General features: G+C 34.8%; 1 protein-coding gene across 1 annotated transcript in view; it reads left to right on the top strand.

Moving 5' to 3' along the window:
- The first annotated feature begins 3,702 nt into the window (after window positions 1-3,702).
- Window positions 3,703-22,550, top strand: part of LOC130247607 (pleckstrin homology domain-containing family G member 3) — a 58,399-nt gene continuing 39,551 nt past the window's right edge. The window contains exons 1-2 of the mRNA XM_056480931.1: window positions 3,703-3,870; window positions 21,044-21,110. Of these exons, the coding sequence (XP_056336906.1) occupies window positions 21,062-21,110 (49 nt within the window). The 5' untranslated portion in view covers window positions 3,703-3,870; window positions 21,044-21,061. The remainder of the gene's footprint in view (window positions 3,871-21,043; window positions 21,111-22,550) is intronic.

The raw sequence follows: 22,550 nt of genomic DNA, 5'->3' as shown, positions 1-22,550 counted from the left end.
TGAACGTATCAAAGAAGTAAGGGAAAAAAGGGATTGTCTCAATGGACAGTGGCTTTTCAGTGAAACGGCATAGCTCTGGGGTCAGGAAGTTCTCAGATAACATTATCCTAAAATATTATTATTAGATGTGTTTTTAAAGGTAAATGTAGGTGTACAGTAGTTTATAGAGTGTGTTGTTAAATCCAGAACTCCGCTATTAAAAATTAAAGAAAAAAAAAGTTCTGAAAAAGATAAAGCCTCAGCCAGGCAATGAAAAGTAACGTAAAAGTAACGCAAAAGTAACTCAACAAGTAACGTAATGCATTACTTAACATAAAAGTAACTAAGTAATGATAACTAGTTACTTTTTCGGGGAGTAACTCAGTGCACTACTTTCAAAAGTAACTTTCCCCAACAATGCTCATGTAAATATTGTATGTTTGCTTTGTTTATGTATACATTTGGGTATACATATTTTATTTTATCTCATTACTTACATCATTGTTTTCATGATACTTTCTTATTTTGGTGAATTGAACTAGTATGTGGTCTTCTGATATTTCTGTATGTTTATATGTATCCATATTATTTACAGTATACTAATTTTCAGCACATGCTCAATAACAACCCTGCAATACAATATACTCGACTGAGTGGAACCCAGCCATTTTTAACACAATCTATGTCATTATCAAAATGAACATTCCAACAAAACACGTCTTGACGTGTCACAAACATGTTTGTCAACCATTGTGGCCAATCCCATCAGGACAGCTATGAAAGTGTTTACAACACCACCATCTTCAACCAGAACCAGATAAATAGACCAGACGTTTATGAAGAGAAGCAACATCTCCTTGCAGTTTCTTGCATTCTTTTTGTTGTTGTTGCTTTATTAGGTTCATCTTAAGTCAGAGGTTTTGTTAAAAGTGTTGTTCAATGATGTTAGTTTATTTGCTCTATTAATCGAAATATTTGAAAAACCTTTACAAACAAGTATCATCTCAAATTATTACATATCTCAACACATTTTTATTAATGTGATGTGGGGGGAAACACAATAACACCTCCAGTGACATTAAATCACCAGTAAGAAACATAATGATTTTAAGTGGTTTTATCCATATGAAAAGTAACACCAGTGACACAACACCAATGACAATTTTCATGAAAGATGCATTTCACAACATGTCTGCTATCTAACCACATGCTCACAATTATGGTAAACTCTTTTTCTTTTACATTCATTCATTTTCTTTTCGGCTTAGTCCCTTTATTATTCTGGGGTCGACACAGCGGAATGAACCGCCTTTTCTTTTACAATTCCTTAATAACAAAGGAGGTCACACCAGGGACTAATCAGCTACTAAATACGATCTCCAAAGACTACATCGAATAGTTCGGACTGCTGAGCGAATCACTGGTACAACCCTTCCTACTCCCCAAGAACTGTACTTATCCAGAGCGAGCAGAAGGGCTGCCAAAATCACTCTGGACCCCTCACACCCAGCACACTGCCTCTTTGAACTTTTAACTTCTGGTCGACGCTACAGAGCACTGCGCACCAGAACAGCCCGACACAGAAACAGTTTCTTCCCTCAGGCAATCCATCTCATGAACACTTGATGATAATAATTGTGAAACCAACATCACTACTTGCTATACACTTTTATACACATATACTCTTATTTAACCACACACTTTACATGCTAATTTGCACATAACAGCTGCACATATAACATTGTATATAGTAATAAACACGTACATACACTTGTCAATCTGTATATTTGCACTCACTACTTCTATTTTAAAAAAATATATATTTATTATCTGTATTTTGTCCTGTCTCTGTAATCCTGTTGCACTGTAGAAGCTCTGTGACCAAAACAAATTCCTCGTATGTGTGAACATACCTGGCAATAAAGCTCTTTCTGATTCTGATTCTGACCAGTGACGCCAACTAAAAGCTTCATATGAAATCATAAATATGAGAAAAATATCACACATTTCTAATTTTTGGAGTTACAATGCGCCTTTCTTCAAAGAGCTTCATGAAATAGGAAGAAGAAAGTCAAATTATGTCACTAGAGTGGTTTTTATTTTTAAATAATAGATTCGTGTGTGTACCACCACAACTTAAGGGGACCACTATACTCTCATTATATATATATTTTATAATATTTATTTGCTATTTACTTTATTTCACATACTGCCATGTCATTCACATCATATATTTGATTGTTATGAGTACATTATAATATTTTAATGGTAGAAAAATCTGTTTTTGAGCTCAAAATAAATCACCTTCCGTGGCTGTAGGAAGTTGACAGATGATAGAGTTGTTAATGATAGCACGCATACAAAGAGCTGAGACTCTATGATCTCTGATTCTATGCTCTTTGACGCATACTTGATCACTATCAGCTTCTTCTCTGTCAAATGATGTCACAAATGATGTCGCTTCCTCTGAGTCATAGCCTTAAAAATGCCATGGAAATGTGACAGGAGTGACAAAAACATGGGGACAGTTTTAAAATAGTATTTATTTGTAGAATTGATTTATGATTTCATGTTTTTAATCAATTGATGTGAATGATAATAAATTATTATTATTGTTTTCATATATATGTAACTTATTTATTTTTAGTATGGAGAGCTCTGCTGTTACATGTGAATTTCCCTTTGGGGATTAATAAAGTCAAAGTCAAAGTCAAACTTGCCTTTTCTGAAGTATTTTATTTCTAGATAACAGTTTTTAGCATAACAATTAAAGCTGTAGGTTCAATTGGGGTGAGGACAAGGACAATGACTGGGTTTGTACATTTGTAGTTTTTTTCATAAAGAAAAACAATCTGAGAACCAAATGAATGACATGCTCCATTATACAGAAATCGACCATCAGTTCATTTTAGAATTTTTTTTAGGATGAATACTTTCTATTCACCGTATTTATGTTTTTATTTCAAGGACAGATAATGCACGTTTGTGGTAAAATATGTCCCAGAAGTAATAATAAAAAATTGAAAAAATAAAATAAAAATAATTGCCACATCAATTACTAATTGTTCAAATAAAATATTGTTTAATTTTTAAATATAAAGAAATCGACCATCCGTCCATTTTAGAATTTTTTTGGGGATAAAATACTTTTTATTCACTGCATTTATGTTTTTATTTCAAGGACAGATAATGTACGTATCTAGTAGAATGTCTCAGAATAATCAAAACAAACAAACAAACAAACAAATAAACAAACAAACAAAAGCACAAAACAAAACAATGATTGCCACATCGATACTAATCACATACTAATACTAATTGTTCAAATACTAATTGTTCAATTGTTCAATACTAATTGTTAAATACACATACTAATTGTTCAAATAACATATTGTTTCATTTTAAAATATAAAGAAATTGTAATCCTAAAGACTGTTTCAGGTGTAAATTCTGTTAAGGGACAGAAGAGAATTAGCTAAATTTAAAGATTAAAAATGTCAAGATTAAAATTTAAAGAAAAAAACTGGCAGTTTTACATAAGAAAACGCGAGGTGTATATATATATATTTATAAGCATTTCTTACATTACATTACATTTACATGTAAAAGTACACTCATAAAACAATTGTGTTTATGCGCTCACAGATGTCAAACAAACCCAAGCCTCTGCGCATGCGCACTCGTTCACTTTCGAAAAAAGCGGAGGGCTACGGGAGGAGCATGATCTGTCATCCTTGAAGCTACAAGCAACAAACGGAGGAGTTTGTTACAACCTTTTCAGTGTGTTTCCTGTGGCATTCCAGCACTTTTTGCATGCCAAAGACATAAATGCAACTTTTTCACGGACTGTCCGTTTGACGTATTTCGAGGAATTTTAAAATATCCATATTGGTAAGTGTTTGCACTGTAGACTACGCTCCAAATGTTATTTCAAAGCAAGTGTTTTACTTTATAAGGCTTTAACTTTGTAACGTGCGAGCGGTTATCTTCATTCACTGATTTTCTAGAGGAATCCAAAGAATTTGGGACATTCGCAAGCAAACGTTGAGGGTGTACGTTACATTCCATATGCTCCTTAGTGGATGACAACTCTGAGCGGATATCACTCGATATATAACTATTTAACGCACTGATTGATGATTTAATGTTTGAAAAGGGTTTTGATCTTACACTATTCCTAGATTTAAGTATCAAAGCTACATTTTTATTTGTAACAGCTTAAACAAAGAGAGAAAATGATATCAGCCAAGTTTTCTAAGCCCCCGAAGGAAGCGCTCCAGTTGTATAACTCATGTAAAATACATTTCTGTCAGAGAATTGTGAAAGAGGGAGGAATAATGACTCGGTATCTAAGGAATGCTTCACTTATTAGAACAAAATATCAAATGAAAGATTGTGTCACAGGCTTTGTACGTTTCATTAAGATTATTTGTTGAACATGGAAAAAGCTTCAAGCTTTCATGTTTCTTCATTGTCAGGATTCAAGAACATGGGCATACTTATTGTAAATGTCTTAAATCATGCGAGCTGCCTGCCTAGGGAGCATACTAGTGCATCATTAGCCATTATTAGTAATTCATTAACTTGTTGAAGAAAGTCTTGTCCTCTTTGTAGCTAATTCTGTTTAAGAACTTCTCGTTAGACATGAGTATCTGGCTTACATGTGAAGCAAGCAGCCAGCTTCTTTAATCTTCTAGTTTTTATTTGATTATGTTTAGTTTTTAAAGAGATTTTATCCACTGAGAAGGTTAATTGTATGATTTCTTGTAGACTTGATATGTTTACAGTATGTGCAACCTGTGTAAGATACATATATATATATATGAGCAATTCCATGCAAATGTCAACCTTGCCATGAAAAATACGGCTAAGTACGGTAAGTTTTTTGTGTGAGCAAGTATTTCACAGTACTTTATAAATACTCAAACATGTATCTGTAAATGTCTTCAAACTATTATATTTGATTTACCAAAGTCACACAAGTGGGAAATTCACATCTGTCACCTCCATAATCAAGAAGTGTCACATCCATAGCGACACTTTTTCCTCATAAATGCAAAATTATTAAATAAAATAAAATCAGTCATGTCTATTTTTACAAAGAGCCAACTCTTATCCTTTAGATTAGCATTATTTCTTTTAGATTTAGCAGTTTAATTCACAGAATTTCTACAAAGTATGTTGTATACTGTAAATTCACAGACTTTTTTGGTCACATCCATAACGCATGTTTATTTTCCTCATTTAAAGTACAAAACATGGTTACAGATTAATATTTTTCTGGTCCCATCACTCTGTGGTCAGTTTTTCTGGAAAATATAAACAGATGTTTCAATATAATGTTAACGTATACTTTCTATGTGAATTTATGTTTAGAGTTTTTACTGCAAATGTCACATCCATAACACTGGAATTGCTCTTATCATAACATAAAATAACATAAACAAAACATCAACATAAAGTAACTGCTTATTAACTCATTATGTTAATTCATGAATTCATAATGATATATATGTGTTTCTGAATGTATTTTGAGTGAAAATTATTTCTTCAAGTTTTAAAAAGACTTGAATGTAACCTTTTTCCTCATTTATCATTTGTGGATCATAAATATGAAGATTAGCCACTGCCTCCACTCTACCACACCAGACTCAACACAACTGCTACCAAAACATACAGCACTATTGGCTCTATTTACATCAGCATTCTGGCTTACCAGTCACATAGAAGGATCTTCAAGAACTTTCAGGAATTAAAGTAATTTGTTGATGCAGTTTATGATGCTTTCAAAGACTGTCACGTACAGTTCATTTGATAATACATACAGCTCCTGATGCTTGGCAGAAGTTGGGGAAGTTTTAGTTAATGGGTCCCATGTGAGATTGTGCTTAACCTGTAAAGAGAATTGTGGACACACCCAGTTCCTTTTCCAGTCCTGCCTTTGGCCGAGTTAGAGTGCTAGGCGATTATTTTTGATTTCCTGATCCTAGACTGATAAGGAAGGACCGCTTTGTTTAAAAACTGTTGCCACCTCGTAGACAATTTAGCTCTTTTGCTCTAAAAGAAGCACGTTTCTTTAATGTTGTTGTTTGGTTACTTTTGGAATTTAAATAGTTGACATTTTTGAAATAGTTGACATTTTTTTCTTCGTTTCATAGAAGACTTCCGGAATGGAAGATAATGAGTGGCCTGGAATGGGCCAGTGGGCCAAATGAAGCAGAACTGCAGAACCACTTGGTTCACTGACTGAACATTTGCATAACCCTGATATAGGAGGCTTGTAATTTGACTGGTAAATCTGTTGCTCTCTCACCCAAAAGCTTAAGCACACTTATAAATTCATTGTTGTGCGTTTTTTTGCAGCTTTCTTCTACAAGTTTTTGTAATAGGAGTAAAGTCACCAAACCAAGAAATGAATTACATTGATGTAGTGTGGTAAATTTACTGAATTTCACAGGTCTGCTCTGGGTTTTTGAGCAGCTGATTAGTAATGGGAAGTCTGGTTCTTTTCTATGAACTCGTTCTTTTGGACAGTTCATTTTAATGAACCAGTTTACAAACTGGTTAAGCGGTTCTTCTAAGTCATCACATAATGAAGTCATTCACAATGATGTAATGTCACTAATTGTATCTTCCAACTGACTGTAATGCACTCAAATTCATTCAAATTGAGTCTGTAATCATAACTTCTGTTATGAAACATGTTTACACTTATAGATAAAATAGGTTTATAAATGGCCAATATAACCCCAACATATTGCACATTGCATGCGAATTTGATTAGAACTTAACTGAAAATATGGTGTATTTGTATGGTGAAGAGGCTTTAATAAGAGATTAAATTATTAAAATCTAACCTGGTGACAAATATACTTTTTTCAAGTTATATTTTGTCTCCAACAACCTTTTGAACATTCATAAAGATGCTTTTGGACATATCTTTTGATTTCTTCGCATGAAGGACCTGCAAATGGTAGATTAGCATCTCATCTCCAATATGGTATAAATTAGAAAGAAATGTGGAGTGGAGGATGTGACTAGTGGTCGACCATTATGGGTTTTATGAAGGCCAATGCCAAACTCCTGAAAAGCAGGGTAACTGATATTTCTTGTTAATAATTTTTTTTTTTTCATAAATAATTAAATTGAAATTAAATGTAAAAATAATTAGATTAGAAATTGATTTAAAAATGTGTAATGCAAATATACTTAGAACAGTGGTTCTCAACTGGTTTGGGCATTGCCCTAAGTAATGGACAGCATACTATAAAGTACATTTAGGTGTTGTGCTCATGATAGCGGGGTGACTTTACAGAACGGAACAATCATGGGCAAAAGGGAGACTATGGGCACTGTGTACTTGGGTGGTGCAGCTCTCAGCATCATTAAAATAAAAGCCATCAATATAAACACATTAATAAACACATCCACCAAAGAAATAACCTACCGAGTTATGCCGAAATTTGAAAGATTACAAGTATTGGCCATGTCAAAATATCAGTCAACCTCAAGATATGACATTATAATTGACAGTGCATGTAACTTAGCTACAATTGTTGAAAAAAATCGTAAAATGCCCCAAAACTAGCCTATTGTTGTTCTGTTGAACAGAATACACACTCAAAATATGTAGTTTATCAAACTTTTAGCTCATATTATAAATAGGCAAACTGGGATGCAGTAATGCAGTTCAGCTTGCTCATTGTACTCAGTATTAGTCTGATAAAAATACTACAAAATCCAGTACTGGCAAAAATGACTGGATTGGATATTGTAGGAGTTTGGGAAGTATAAATCCAATCCAAATTGGTGCCACACAGATAGAAGGTGCATGGTGCCTAAATACCTCAAGAGTGACTCACGAGTGAGTGCTCGAATATATCTCATCATGCAACACAAAAATTGGTCTGCACCAAAGCATGTGAGTAAAGCAGAGCCATATGAGGCTCAGCTCAAAATCTTATTTTATGGGCCTGTGCTCCACTCAATCACTCGTGATGACCTTTGCAAGCAAACCATGATAGTAAATCTATATGCTCACTGGTGATGTTTATAAGCATGGTGAACTAAATGGCGAGATCTAGATGCTAGGTAGACTCTTGTTTTAAAACTTAGTGTGCGCACCATGCACACCAACTGTGCACATGATGTACGCTCTTGTGGGCGAGGTTATGTATTCTCTTTGCTCGTGTGGACACTTTTATTTTTGTCAGCTGTGGAGCGGGACTTGGTTTTAATTGGTTATCTTTAATGCCTTTTCAGGAAGTTAATCAGGATTGGACACCGGTTAAAAGATGATCCATAATTCACATGTGATCTGTATGGCAGCCTGTTTCTGGCATTTCAATAAAAAGTAATCATTTACAAGTCATAATAATGAGAAGCATTCTCAATTTATTCCTTATTTTTTTCAAAATAATAACTTAATTTGAGAAACTTTCTCATAATAATGACTTTATTTGTCTGTAATTATGACTTTCTCATAATAATGACGACCTGATTATGGTCATTTTGGAAGCAGTAGTCCATATGAAGAGTTTCGATGCAAAAACCTCTATGTGCTATCTGAAATTGTCTTCTAATATTACTATTTTTCTCAGTTTTGTCTTGATTTTGTAATTTCACTTTTATGGCAAAGAATAAACTATTTTTATTACTTTTAACGTGAAATAACTGAATATAAAGTTCAAGAGGCTGAGAAAAATGCTCATTGTAGAAGAAAATTCCAGATGGCACTTAGAGGTTTTTACATCTGAACTCTTCATATACTTTATCATTATTCACATTATTATCTGGTGGGTGGCAATGTGGCTCAGTGGTTAGCAGTGTCGCCTCACAGCAAGAATGTCGCTAGTTTGAGTTCTCGCTGGGTCAGTTGGCATTTCTGTGTGGAGTTTGCATGTTCTCCCCGTGCTCACGTGGGTTTCCTCAGGGTACTCTGGTTTCCCCCAAAGTCCAAAGACATGCGGTGTAAAGTGAATTGGATGAACTAAATTGGCTGTAGTGTATGAGTGTGTGTGTGAATGTGAGAGTATATGGGTGTTTCCCAGTACTGGGATGCAGCTGGAAGGGTAGTTCATTCTGCTGTGGCGACCCCTGATGAATAAGGGAAAATAAATAAATGAATTATTAACTGGTGCGCTGTCTTTGACAGCTGGCAAAATAGATAATAGTCTTTCTAAAGAGTTGCATTTCTATTAATCACTTTACTGTCACTTATTTTGAACACTTTATTGAGATTTAACAGCCACAATGAAATGAAACAAAAACCTAAACATCTTTGCAATATCGTGATAAAAACATCATATGTTGTTCATAGCAGCATACATTGCAGTTGTTCAGTTACTCTGAGATATATGTGACCTATAAGATGTGGCCATGATGTATACTTTTAAATTGATAATTTAGATCTCTCAGATGAAATTATGTAATGTACCTGTTTGAAAGACGTGCACTGATTTATATATTGGATGAGAGAACCCCCCGTGTGCCATTCAGAGCACAGTATTACTAAAGAATGAGGAGTCAGGTGCTAAGATTGAAGTATTTTATTAACAGAGTATGCTACAGTTGTACAGGTATAAGTCTGAAACACAGTAAATATAGGAAAAGATAGTAAGTAATAGATTTTGAAGTATTAGAGCCTGCTCGGCTTCTTCCCACAGGTTGTAAGAACCCTCAACTCCAGTCAATTTACCCCCTCTGAAATCTCAACCAACCCTGTATGTCCCATACAGGTGAGTGGGCTTGACAAGCCACCTGTAGAAAAGACACCCTCTTGTCTGTCTGACTCTTGCACTAGGTTGCACATTTGCACTATCGACACTTTCTTAATCACTCTATGTCTCTTGGAAACATTGTGCATTTCAAATTGTGTTTCATTCAGGTGAGTGGGCTTGACAAACCACCTGTAGAAACACTCTTCTTTCTTTTGCACCTGGCACTTTATCTAAACTCCATCTTACAAGAACTCTATAATGAAAATGATGTTTACTATAAATGCACAATATTCACCTTGAATACATCTCTTGCACAATATCCTGCACATTGTTCAGTCTCACGTAAAGTACTTGTATAGCCTGTAGGGGTGGGCGATATGACCTAAAATTAATATCACGGTATTTTTCATCTTTTGAACGGTGACGGTATAATATCATGGTATTACTTTCAATAGCAAAATAATATACATCTCAAGGAAGAACAGACAAAAGAAAGTCTCACTTCTATCACTCTTTAAAAGTTTTGGTTTGGGTCATTGTAAATGCTCAGTCTCGTTATGAGCTGATCTTCATTTCTCTGTGTTGGTGGATTAAAGCAGGCGAGTCAGCCGCACCAATTTATGAGCAGACAGAGCAGGATTCTCATGATGACCACCAGCGCAATTCCGCTCTTTGTTATGAGCCGTAGTTTCAGTGTAAACTTAGTAAAGGTGAGTTTCTTTGGCGATGATGTCTACAGTATTAGACTTTATAATTAGCGGACGTTTGCGCTGAACACGCGGTGAATGCAACGCATCGAGATTCGGGCACCTTCTCCGAAAACACTCGATTGATCTCAGCTGGCGGATCAACATTTACCTCATGTCATGATCGCTGTCATCTGCGCCATTATTATTATTATTATAACTTTAGGTGAGGTTTGCAAACCTGTGCACTTTTCACTCTTCAGCCGTTTGCATTTCCTGCAGTAACAAAAGCTCCCTGTTCATTATATTCAGACACACAAATGCTCCCAAATATATTATGAGGGCGCATAGATTAAACTTCGGGCGCTCATGCGACCAAAATGGTTGCAATTTTGAGCCCTGTAGTATAAGGACATGTATTCAGACCACAACTGAACGTTTGAAGAAAATTGAATGCCTTATTATTTAGAATTTGCTATTATTGATGTAAATGCAGCCGTTCAAGCCGCGCAAAATTGATTTATTACAGTATTGACGGTATTAGAAAATCCATGTCGTGGCGCAATGTCACACCGGTGATGACTATGACACCGGTGTACCGCCCACCCCTAATAGCCTGTCTTATGTCTATAGTTAAGTATCTTATAGTATATGTTAGTTATGCATAGGTTTTTAAAATAGCTCTTATGTCCAGTGCTGTGTTTGTATTTATGATTAATTTATGTAGCACTGTGGTCCTGCAAAACACATTTTGTTCATATGTATGTGTACATATGTAGCGGACACATAAAGCTCGACTTGACTTGCCTAAGTAACACAATATAGTTATGTATATATACAATAACACAAAAGTTTTTCCATCCATAAACATCCATCTGTACATACAGGCAGCCAAAGCATGCTAAATTTTCATTAATCTCCACAAAATCTTTCACAAATCTCCAGGCAATATACAATCCATTAAAAAACAATGAGGCTGGACAAATTTAAGCTACAAGCGATCGTCTTGCATAATTAACAGGATGCATATATGGAATGGATCACGTCACATCACATCAGAGTTTATCATCTGAATGGTTTAAACAGTTTAAAATATTGAAACCACATCACAAAGCAGGTTTAACACATAGAATTTAAAGTGGAAAATGGATCTTTTGGTGGGCCGGCTGTTTCTGCAGATCAGCAACTCCTGTGAAATCAAAACTTGCTCCCCTGGTCTGACCATAACTTTGCTGGGATATCTCTCCTAAGTGCCATAAAGGAGTCACTACACAGACTAGCGAAAGTAAACGTGAATGAAAAAGGTGAGGTTTGTCAGCAGTTATGTCAGTTGAAATGGTGAGCAACAGGGTGTGAGATACATTTTCACTGTTTTAGTGGGTGTGGGCAAAAATATCACCCTAATCAGCAGCAATATTTATATAAACCAAACAGTGTTAAACAGACAGCTTGCACGGTGGATCTAAGTAAAGTCTGTTCTCTTTTTTTACAATGTATTCCATTTAGAAAGACTCATCCATATGCCCTATTCTCTGAAGTGTTTCCCATTTGGAGTGACAGCTTCATAGGGATTGGCTACAGATAAATGTAGTGTGTGACTCCACGATCAAATTCCCTGTACAAAATATCATGGGGGCCGGAAGTGTTCATGACTCGTATCCTGATGTTGATGTTCTTCAATCTGAAGGGCCTTTGGAGTGATCAGTTTTGAGCCCTTCTGAATGACACTTCAGTATATGAGTGTTTTCACTCTGTGAAAGTTCCCTTTGGAGGATGATATATCCTGTTTGGAATGCACCATTATTCTCGATGGCAAGTGCAGTGACTGTAACATTGAGCGTATTATGAGAATTAGATGTACATGCTAATAAACATACAAAGTTTTTTTTTATTAGATATTACAAACTTTAGAGGATTTAAGATTACGCTGACTGTTAAACATGTTATTACAGTCTTGTGAAAAGGGTCCATTCACAAACACAAAAACAAAGAATGGCCTTCACAGCTGCTGTAGTTGCAGGCATGGGCCAGTATAAGATTCTGACTGTATGATAACCTTGGATAAAAATATCTCGGTATCACGGTATTGTGATAACTGCTCTAAAATTTATGAGCATTTCCAGAATTATGGATGTGACATTTGCAATAAAAACTCAAAACATAAATTCACATAGAAAGTGTATGTTAACATTATATTGAAACCTTTGTTTACATTTTTCAGAACAACTGACCACAGAGTTAAGGGACCGGAGAAATATCAATCTTATTCTGTAACCATGTTTTGTATTTTTAAATGAGGAAAATAAAGATGTGTTATTGATGTGACAAAAAAAGTATTTTCTTACAGTATACAACATTGTAGAAATTCTGTGAATTAAACTGCAAAACCCAAAAGCAATAATGATAATCAAAAGGAAAAGAGTTGGGTCACTATAGAACAAAAATAATTGATTTCATATCATATTTTTGCATTTATGAGGGAAAAGAGTTGTTATGGAAGTGACTCCTCTCCGTTATGTATGTGACCGATGTGAAATTGCCACTTGTGTGACTTGGTAAATCAAATATAATAGTTTAAAAACATTGACAGATACATTTTTGAGTATTTCTAAAGTACTGTAAAATACTTGCTTACATAAAAAACTTAGAAACGGTTTCCGTATTTGGTGAATTTTTTTTCACGGCAAGGTTGACATTTGCATGGAATTGCTCACATTCTTTTTAAATGTCTGTGTAAAAGCAAAAACCTTTGTTCCCTCTTTAAACATTTTAGATTACATTTATATTATATTTTATTTTGGAAAAGATGTATAATTTTTTGGACCAGCAAACATTTCAGGCTAAATAATGGAAATCATTTATTGACTTCTGCTATCTTCATTAGTTTCAAAAACACTGATTTCTTTTCTATTTAAAATTTTTGCACATTTAGATATCTTTTTTTGCTTGAGATGATGTTGTTCTTTTTTAAAAAAGTAAATAAATCTTACACATACCTTTGGAATGTTATTACAGAAAATTTTGGCAGTTTTAAAACCTTGACTTTGCAAAACCGCTTTATACCTTGAACACGGTTATCGTCCTATGCCTATTTGCAACACTTACATCATCAGAACAGGGTGTTCAATGCACCACCGTTTCCATTTTTAAATATGCTTTGCAACATTTAGTCCTGGCTGAATGTAGCTCTCAAGTGACATGCTCCACAGACATTTGCATCCAGTAGAAGCATAGGGCAGTTGAGGAATGTGCTATTTACACCAAGTATAAAATAGCACTGTTCACTGCATTATGATCATATTCTGTTTACACTATATACAGAAAATAATATTATTATTTGCTATGAGTGCATTTAGATGCTGCTCTTAATGGAAATATTGGCAGATATTTCTACCTTAGTATTAACACTACAATATGAAATTGTTTGCAATAATATCACACAGAGTGTAACTGAGAATATTTATCAGTTTGACACTGTCTTATTAGAACAAAAAAGCCTTTCCTACACCTTCACCCACCCATACCCCTAACTATTTCATAATAAATAACCATTAGGCATTTTATACACACTTTTGGAATGTCAAATCGTTTGTAACAGTCTAAATTGTCTTTCTGCCATGTGATCAAACAAAAAAGAACCAGGAAAAATTGGTTACATAAAAGGTGGGTTCGAAGCGAGGTCCATCACATCAAAAAGTTCCCCCGCATCTCACTCCCTACATCACTACTACTGTAGTGCACCTAGAATGCAGCTCTACAAAAGAAGTTTGGCCAGAAGAGAAATGGTCGTGCCCAAATGAACCTGGTTTCTCCCAAGGTTTTTTTTTCCTTCACTTTCATCAATTGGTGAAGTTTGTTCCTCGCCACTGGCTTGCTTGGTTTGGGACTTGTGGAGCTGCACATCGATAGATTTTCTCTTTAGTGTTTGGACTTTCAGCTGTGAAAATTAAACCGCACTAAACTGAACTTCAACTCTTAAAACTGGACTGAGACAGTTTTAATTGACTATAATATTCTATGTTAAGCTGCTTTGACACAATCTACATTTTAAAAGCGCTAGAGAAATAAAGATGAATTGAACACTGTGGTTGATATTCATTGATTTAACTGTTCAAATCAGATATTGGTAGGTAGTACAAATAAGTTATGCAAATAGACACTCTAAAAACAAATTATGCATAGATGAAAAGTTATTCATATTAGCACCATTTGTTCATTTGGTGTTTATCTATGTTGTTGTCGTCAGTCTGCACAGTTTAGTGCGGTGCTAGATGGATGCTCCCATAATAGGCCCTTCTTGTATCTGTGCTTTGCCTTGTCATGTGATCTGGCACTGGGCTGTAAGGGGTTGTTTGTTCATTGTTGTTCTCCAGCTGTGTCATTTAACCCCCTTCTCTCTTTTAAGCCAAGTTTGAGAACAAGTTGTAGTTTCTTGCATATCCCATTCGCATCATGCCTGCTTTTCGGAGCTTTAGGAGTTACTTCAGCATGGTGAGTGCCATCAGCATTTTATGGGAAAGCCTAAACACATAGTTGTCTGCATTTTAAGAAGCGATCAGAGGTAGTATTTTTAATATCGACAAACACTGAGGACTTTATTGTGAATAGGTGGAAATGACAAGAAATAGATATTGTTCAGCTCACTGGTCCAAAATTTCACCCACATCACACAACTAGGCAAACCAGGTTTTGAAGAGGTAACTCGATGCCTGCCATCATTTGATGATGCATGTGAACTAAAAATAGCAAACTGAGCTAGGACTCAATAAATTGATCATGGTATAACAGATTTGAGAAACTGAATGAAAGGTTCTAATTTCTTTTCACTTTTTGATAAGCAGTACTGTATGCAGTTAGTTAAGCTATGCTCTGGCTTATGTTATTGCTTATGTTAGAAGTTAAGCATAAAAGAATGCTTATGTCATACTTTTACCGTAAGCATGATGGTAAAACATGAACGCGGTTATGGATATTTTGAAACATGTGCTTGTTTGTTGTAAAAATCCGTAATAATGACAAAAAATACTAATTTGTGGATCTGCTTACTTCCGGGTGCTGCGATCCTGGATCCTGCTGTTGTGGCTGGTGTATTCTGGGAAATTTTCTTACCCCTTGGTTTTGAGTGTGGTCCTGAAAAATCTTCGTGCAGAGGGCTATTCACCCCTTCCCCTTAACCCTACGCCTTCAAGCTAAAGAGGATTGGGACGGGGAAAGAGCTAAGGGGTGGAATTGGGATTTGGCCTAAGTGATTGTTCATCCAAAAATGAAAATTACCTCACCATTTAGTTTACCTTGTGTGGCTTTAAACCATTGGTTAATGGTACCCTTTGACTTTCATACAAAAAAATTACCATGGAAGTCAATGAGTACAATCAACCAGAATTCTTCAAAATGACTTCTTCTCTGTTCAGCAGAACAACAAAACTCAAATTTATTATTATTTTTTGTTAAACAAAAGGGTGAGTACTTTAAATGATTACAGAAATGTCGTTTTTGGATGAAATATCTCTTTAAGCAATGCTACAGTTTTAAAGTAGGGCAATGGGCATTGATTTCAACATGTAGAGGTCAGATCGCAGCTGTGTGCTGATCCAAGCCAGCTTTTTCCTTCCATTGTCATATGATGAAATGATATAGAGACTTAACACATGCACAGTATTTGCAGTGGGAATTATATTCCAATGAAACGTGAGCTACTTTTTATTCTGAATTCTCACAGATGGGCCATTAAACATCAAAAAATCAAATAGCCTTAAATAATAAACAACCATTGTCTGTCCTATTTAGTCCAGATAAACATGAAATAAAAAGCTTGTGTTGTGCAGCTTTTTAAAGTAGGGGTGTAGCTGTAAAGCTTGCTCACACTTCAGTTTGTATCACAATTTTAGGGTCACAGTTTTGGTACAAAACCCACAGGGGTATTGCACAAAAGTAAGATAAGGGATTATGCCGGGATTTTGAGGCTATCCTGGCTAAATTTAGCCTAGACTCAGTTGCATGAAAGCAGGCTAAATTAAACTACTATGGAGATTTATTCCTTGCAGCTCGCCTGCTCCAGAGCAGGCTAACAACCAGGCTAAAATTAACTTTAGTGATCGATATATTAGTTTCTTTGTCAATGCTACTAGAAATTAATGTGTTTTACAGTCACTCCATGCTTTTGGCTATTAAATTCTCCAACTATTAGAATTAAAAGTATGTATGTTAAATTTTATTAGCAATAATTTTATATATGTTCATTTCAGATTTAAATGTGGTGAGATATAGATAAAAGAGATCAATTAATGAATAAACAGATGAATGATTAGAGAAAAAACACATATACAGTGCTCAGCAGTTCTGTTAATATAGACAAACATTTTTAGAGCATTTAAACTAAACAGTTTTATTTACCAGATAGATTCATTAAAATAAGACTTTGTTCACCTAACATCTTTAGGTATTGAAAGGGTTAGTGTGATTTCACCAATCTATGTTGATCCTGGAACAACATTTCAATCAGCCAATCAGAATATTTCAGGTACTGAATCTGAATAATATGATCAAACATAATTCACCTTATTCTCTGTGTACGAGAGGGCGCAGCCATTTGAATCTTTTTGGCTCGAAACTTCTGTTCTCATTCACGTCCATTCATTTTTAGAGGTTAAAAACAGCTCGTAATGCTGCTTCAAGTTGCAAACTGATCTTTTCTTATTATATTATTGTACTTTTTATGTATAGTCATGCAAACACTTGTTTGTAGAGCGATTAGTTTGACCTTTTTCTGTCGTTTATAATTTCTAGTAATTTCTCCCATAGACAACTGAATCGGAAGTCCTAAAACAATCGCAAAAACGGGCGCACTTCCGCATCGTAGTATAAGGTCAATACTGCATACTGTATATAAACATCACTGTAAAAATTAAATAAATGGTAAACATTATTGAAGTTACAACAGCTATTCAGTCAAGAGCAGCGAGTGATTCCGTTGTCTTTTGTTGTTTTATTTAACATTAAAAACACAGACAGCAGGAATAGGATATTTTCACTTTAAGACAGATACAGCACTGAGAAAGTTAAAGAAAACACATCATGCTTAAATGTTTGCATTCAGCTGAATTCTCTTCTAGTCGAGCATGTTGACATAGTTAATGGAAAATCTTGAGTATGTCCGTTCAGAAGCAGGTAATGTAAGTTGCTGTATGTACGTTTTTGACTCTTCTAAAGCATAAAAAATACCACAATATGTTTGCATATATTTAAGAATATCACTTAAAGCTGTATAGAAGTGTCTTGAAAAATATCTAGTCCAATATTATTTACTGTCATCAGATAAAATAGATCAGTTGTTAGAGATAAGTTATTAATATCTTCTCTCTGTTAAACAGAAATTGGGGAAAAATAAACAGGGGGGCTAATAATTTTGACTTCAACTGTATATGACATGCTATGTTGTCTTGGTATTGTCATGGCAAAGACGCTGACAGGTTTTGTTGTCTTGGTAATGTAAAGTTGTCATAACAAAGACAGCTTATTGTGCATTTGGTCATGTCAAGTTGTAATAACAAAGACATCTTAAACAGTGCCCCATTGCATTTAAAATGACAACTGAGCAAATGACGCTTAATGACAGATTTTTTTAGCTTGCTCAAAAATCAGTTTATAAACATGATTATAGTCATGATTATGATTGTTTCATGATAGTCGTATGAACACTGCCTTCAAGTAAAGTGTTTCCAATAAGGGTAAACTGTAGTTGATTAAAGAACAGTACACATCCCCAAAAACAATGCTTCTGTAACACAAACAAGTCAAATTACTACTAGGTATTTTACACCTTCACTGCTTGAAATGTGTGTTGTGTTGTGTTGTGAGAGATATTCAAGCAGTCTCTGTACTGCTGCTTCAGTTAAAAACTGTAGTCTCTTTTAACAACACTCATCTGAAAAATAATACAGTATTTGAACTCTCTTTGTTCTCAAGACTTAAATAGAGTTATTTGTGTATTTTGCATATTTAAAGGGCTGCTATTTTACTCCTTATACTGGATGTAAGATAAGTCGTAGTTGTCTTCTGAATCTGTCTGTAAAGATTCAGCTCGAAATACTCATCAGATCACCTATCACAGTGTTCCCAACCCTGTTCCTGAAGGCACACCAACAGTACACATTTTCAAGCTCTCCCTAATCAAACACACCTGAATCAACTTATCATAACATCAGAATAGACTCCAACACCTGAAGTTAATGGGTCAGAAAAGGGAGACATCCAAAATATGTACTGTTGGTGTGCCTCCAGGAACAGGGTTGGGAAACACTGATCTATCATACCCTGCTGAATATGTCCAATTTCAGTATATTATAATTAGGGCATGTTTATAAGATGTGAAGAGATTTGAATTTGTGATTTACTTTTTTTGAATATTTTTCATTCTCAGCTCTTTGTACTTTTTTCTTGCGTGGTATTTTGTCATGCTGCTTTCAGTTAAGGAATATTTTGGTGAAGTAACTGTACGTTTGTTAAATCTGAACTTGACTATTTCCACCACTGCAGATTTAACATTGCCCACCATGATAATACACCCCTAAACTTGAAAATAAAACCTTTTATTTGTCTTTCCACTGTTATGGAGTGTAGCGTCAGTTCAGTTGGACACGCCATTCAAGCTTGCATCAACTAACAGTTAGCAGTTCATGATGTGTACCAACACTGTAAAATTCAAAAAGTTAAGGTAACTCAAACCGTTTGAGGAAACCGATCACAATAAACCATTAAAGTTCAAAAACTAATCCTAATGAGTTCTGTCAACTTAATCCATTTGAATAAACGAAGCAATTTGAGCACAGTTAAACTTATTAAATGAAGAGAACTCAAATCAACTGAGTACTGTAAAACCCAATGAGTTAAGGCAACTCAAACTGTTTGAGGAAACCGATTGCTACAAACAATTTGAGTTAATAAACTAATCTATATGAGTACTGTGAACTTACTCCATTTAAGTTGAAGTAATGAGGTATTTAATTAACTTATTACCTTTAACATTGAGTTAAAAATTCTTTTCATATGAGTAGAATTAACTTTCAGTCAATTTTGAGTACTACACAACAATGAACAATTTCATTTGATAAAGTTGACTGTTGGACTTTACAGTGAATCCAGTTCTGATATCTATGACAGCGGTCTATCGTTGATCTGACCTCTCTTCAGTTGCCAATTCAACACTTTCTCCACCATCCCCAACTCCTCCTAGCTCATTTCTGATATCTGGTATTAGCCAAGTATATATAGTAATCAGCCTAGTCTAAAAGTCTAAGTAATAATTACGGTTTCACGGTTATCACGATTATTATGCATACATTAATATAAATAAATACTGGTTTAGAAAATTACATGAAAACTCATATTGTAAAGTGTTATTTATTGCTGCTCATTAAACATTTAACACAGCTCTAAATAACAATAATAAAAAACAAAAGCCCATTTCTCTTTGGACCTAAAAATAAGTGAAAAAAAAGTTTTGGCATTTAAACATGAGTAATAATTTTTCACTCAAAATAAATGACAGAACAATAAACAAATTAAATCAAATAAATAAATAAATAAAAAAAGGAATAAATTAAAACAGTTGTATTTGTCTAATGTAAATCTAAGCAACATATTAGCTAAGTATTTGCCTTTTAAAGAGTACAAATGTAGTCAAAGCCTGCTGAACCTCTGTCTGAAAGGCTACTATCAACTATCTTACAAAATTCTTTGGTATTTTTTGCAGTAGAAATGTGTATATTCCATACAAAGTATGAAGTTGATTGATCCAGTTCTTGTCCCATGACTTGCTGTGCGCTTGTGGCATTCTTTCAACTACAGTAGATGCGACTGGAACACATGCATGAGCGCGTCGTGCCCCTAGTGCACATCGCTCTCATTATGTGCATGCAATCCACGCGCCTCCATTGGAAATAACGAACTTGATATGGAAAAGATGTGATATGTGATCGGTAGTTAATAGCCTCAGCCATAGATAATCATGTGTGCATGGGTACTTGGAACTTTAAACTTGCACACAGTTGGCGTAACTGTTTAGTTCCTGCAGTTTTGTTCCATGCAGAAACGCTGTATTGAGAAGCCTTTACGATTAATTAACCATGATGAATTAAAGTACGGTTAATAGTGAAATCGTTCATTGCATCCCGATATCCACTCAGGTTAGATGTGAAAATAAAGTGCTTGGATATTTAACTGATTTTCTTTAGAGATTTGGACTTTGATTGAATTTGCTAAATTTCTTTTGTTTTGAACTGTGAAGCTAAACTAGTGCACAAGCCTAATACAGAACTTCCAGAAATTTACTTCTTTCGTTTTTTCCAGGCTTGTGTTGTTTTACTGCAGTGCCGCGTGACTTCTGCTTGTCCGCTTTTTCATGTACAAAACCTTGTATCTTGTACAGTATTTTTACCCACCATAATAGAGCCCAAATCCGCAAAAATATACTATAAAAGTAGCCCAGCTCAATCAAACTGACCTAGACTGCTCAGGTGTTGTATAATGCAGACATTGAGCCTTGCATGCATTCTGGTTTTTGTTCAGCTAAAGAAACAGAAACATCTTCATATTGATGAACAACAGCTTTTAATGGAATGGATTTCAGAGATGTTAACTTTTTTTCCCCCTCATTTATAGGTGTGAGGGCTCAGTGCCATGCCAGAGAAATCTCAAAGCATGGCCCATGACGTCCCAGTGGGTGAAGGTAAGACACAGTCTCTTATATAGAAAATGTGCAGTGAAAATTGTCACAATAATAGGAAGCATGTGACTCATTGCCCATTACAACTTTGATGTGCTTTTAAATAGGGCTGGGCGATTTGGCCTAAAATCGAAATCTCGATTAATTCAACATTTTCACTTAATTACGATTAATGAATGTTTTTTTTTTCCATTTATTAGTTTTTTTTGGTTGCCCTCATAGTTCACGGACAAGTTGTGTACAGTAAATAAGCTCACATGTTACAAGTGAGAGATTTCTAAATAAAGGGTTCATTACTTGATTTTAAAATAATTGACGGAAACGCACAATATCTACTATCTTTGATTATTTATTGAACATCAATGTTAAACAACTGAAATTGACACACATTGCCTAAAACCAACAGTAACTTTTTACTTATTATTGAAAATAAATGACTTGCACTTTTGGAAACAAAATAATTTATTTTCAATGTTTTTCATATTAACAGTAGAAAATAAGCAGTGTATTTTCTAAATAAAATAACTTGTGTATATCCTGTAAATAATATTTCTTGCATTTCTTGCATCTTCTGTAAACAAATATTTGATTGTAAATAATAAAAAGCAGTACTGTATGCAGTTAGTTAAGCTATGCTGTAGCTCATGTTATTGCTTATGTTAGAAGTTAAAACGGTAAACAGTTAAAACAGTAAAATACATTTTACACTGTTTTTACCATCATGGGGAAAAGTGTTTGCTTTAGTTGGGCTCATAGCCCTGAACCTCTTAATATCAATTTTTTTTTGGGCTGCTGTAACTTTTAAGTACTTTGTTTGAAAAGTTTATACATTACAGCAAACAAGCCAAGTAAAATGAAGTGAGGTACAACCTGTGGTGAAATAATATAATTCACTGATGTTAACCAATGTTTAATCCATTATTATAAGTAACGTAATAACATGCTTGCACATGCCACAGAATTATGAAGATTTTTAAAAGCTAAAAAAAATTCTATGATTCAGCTTCTGCTCACAGAGACATCAATAATCAGCGTATGAACCTCAACAACGGAGACAATTAACAAAATGAACAAACATCATAAACAGTAACAAAATCAACAACGTCAACATAAACAGAAGAATCAACAGCAAATAATGAAAACTGGAGCATCAATAAGCTATAGAATGTATTCATACTGCAATGCATGCTGGGATTTTTGTACTTTGCCACAACCAGTAAGTGTAAGCTGGATCTAGGCCAGAATAAAAGCAAATTGTGGCCCAGAATAGAATCAGTTTTCGTTCATTTGGTTGAATTCTGGCTCATATGTGGTATTGCTTTGGCTTATTTGTGGCCCAGATCTGACAAACAGGAGCGGACCGCCCTAGAGCCATAATTCCATTCAGTGTATAGTCCAGATGTAAGTGTCTGTTGTGGGCCAGATCTGGGCCAGAATAAAAGC

Source organism: Danio aesculapii, chromosome 20 (assembly GCF_903798145.1).
Source record: "Danio aesculapii chromosome 20, fDanAes4.1, whole genome shotgun sequence".
Lineage (NCBI taxonomy): Eukaryota > Metazoa > Chordata > Actinopteri > Cypriniformes > Danionidae > Danio > Danio aesculapii.
Note: the sequence above shows the minus strand (reverse complement) of the source record. Positions and strands in the feature narration are given on the sequence as shown.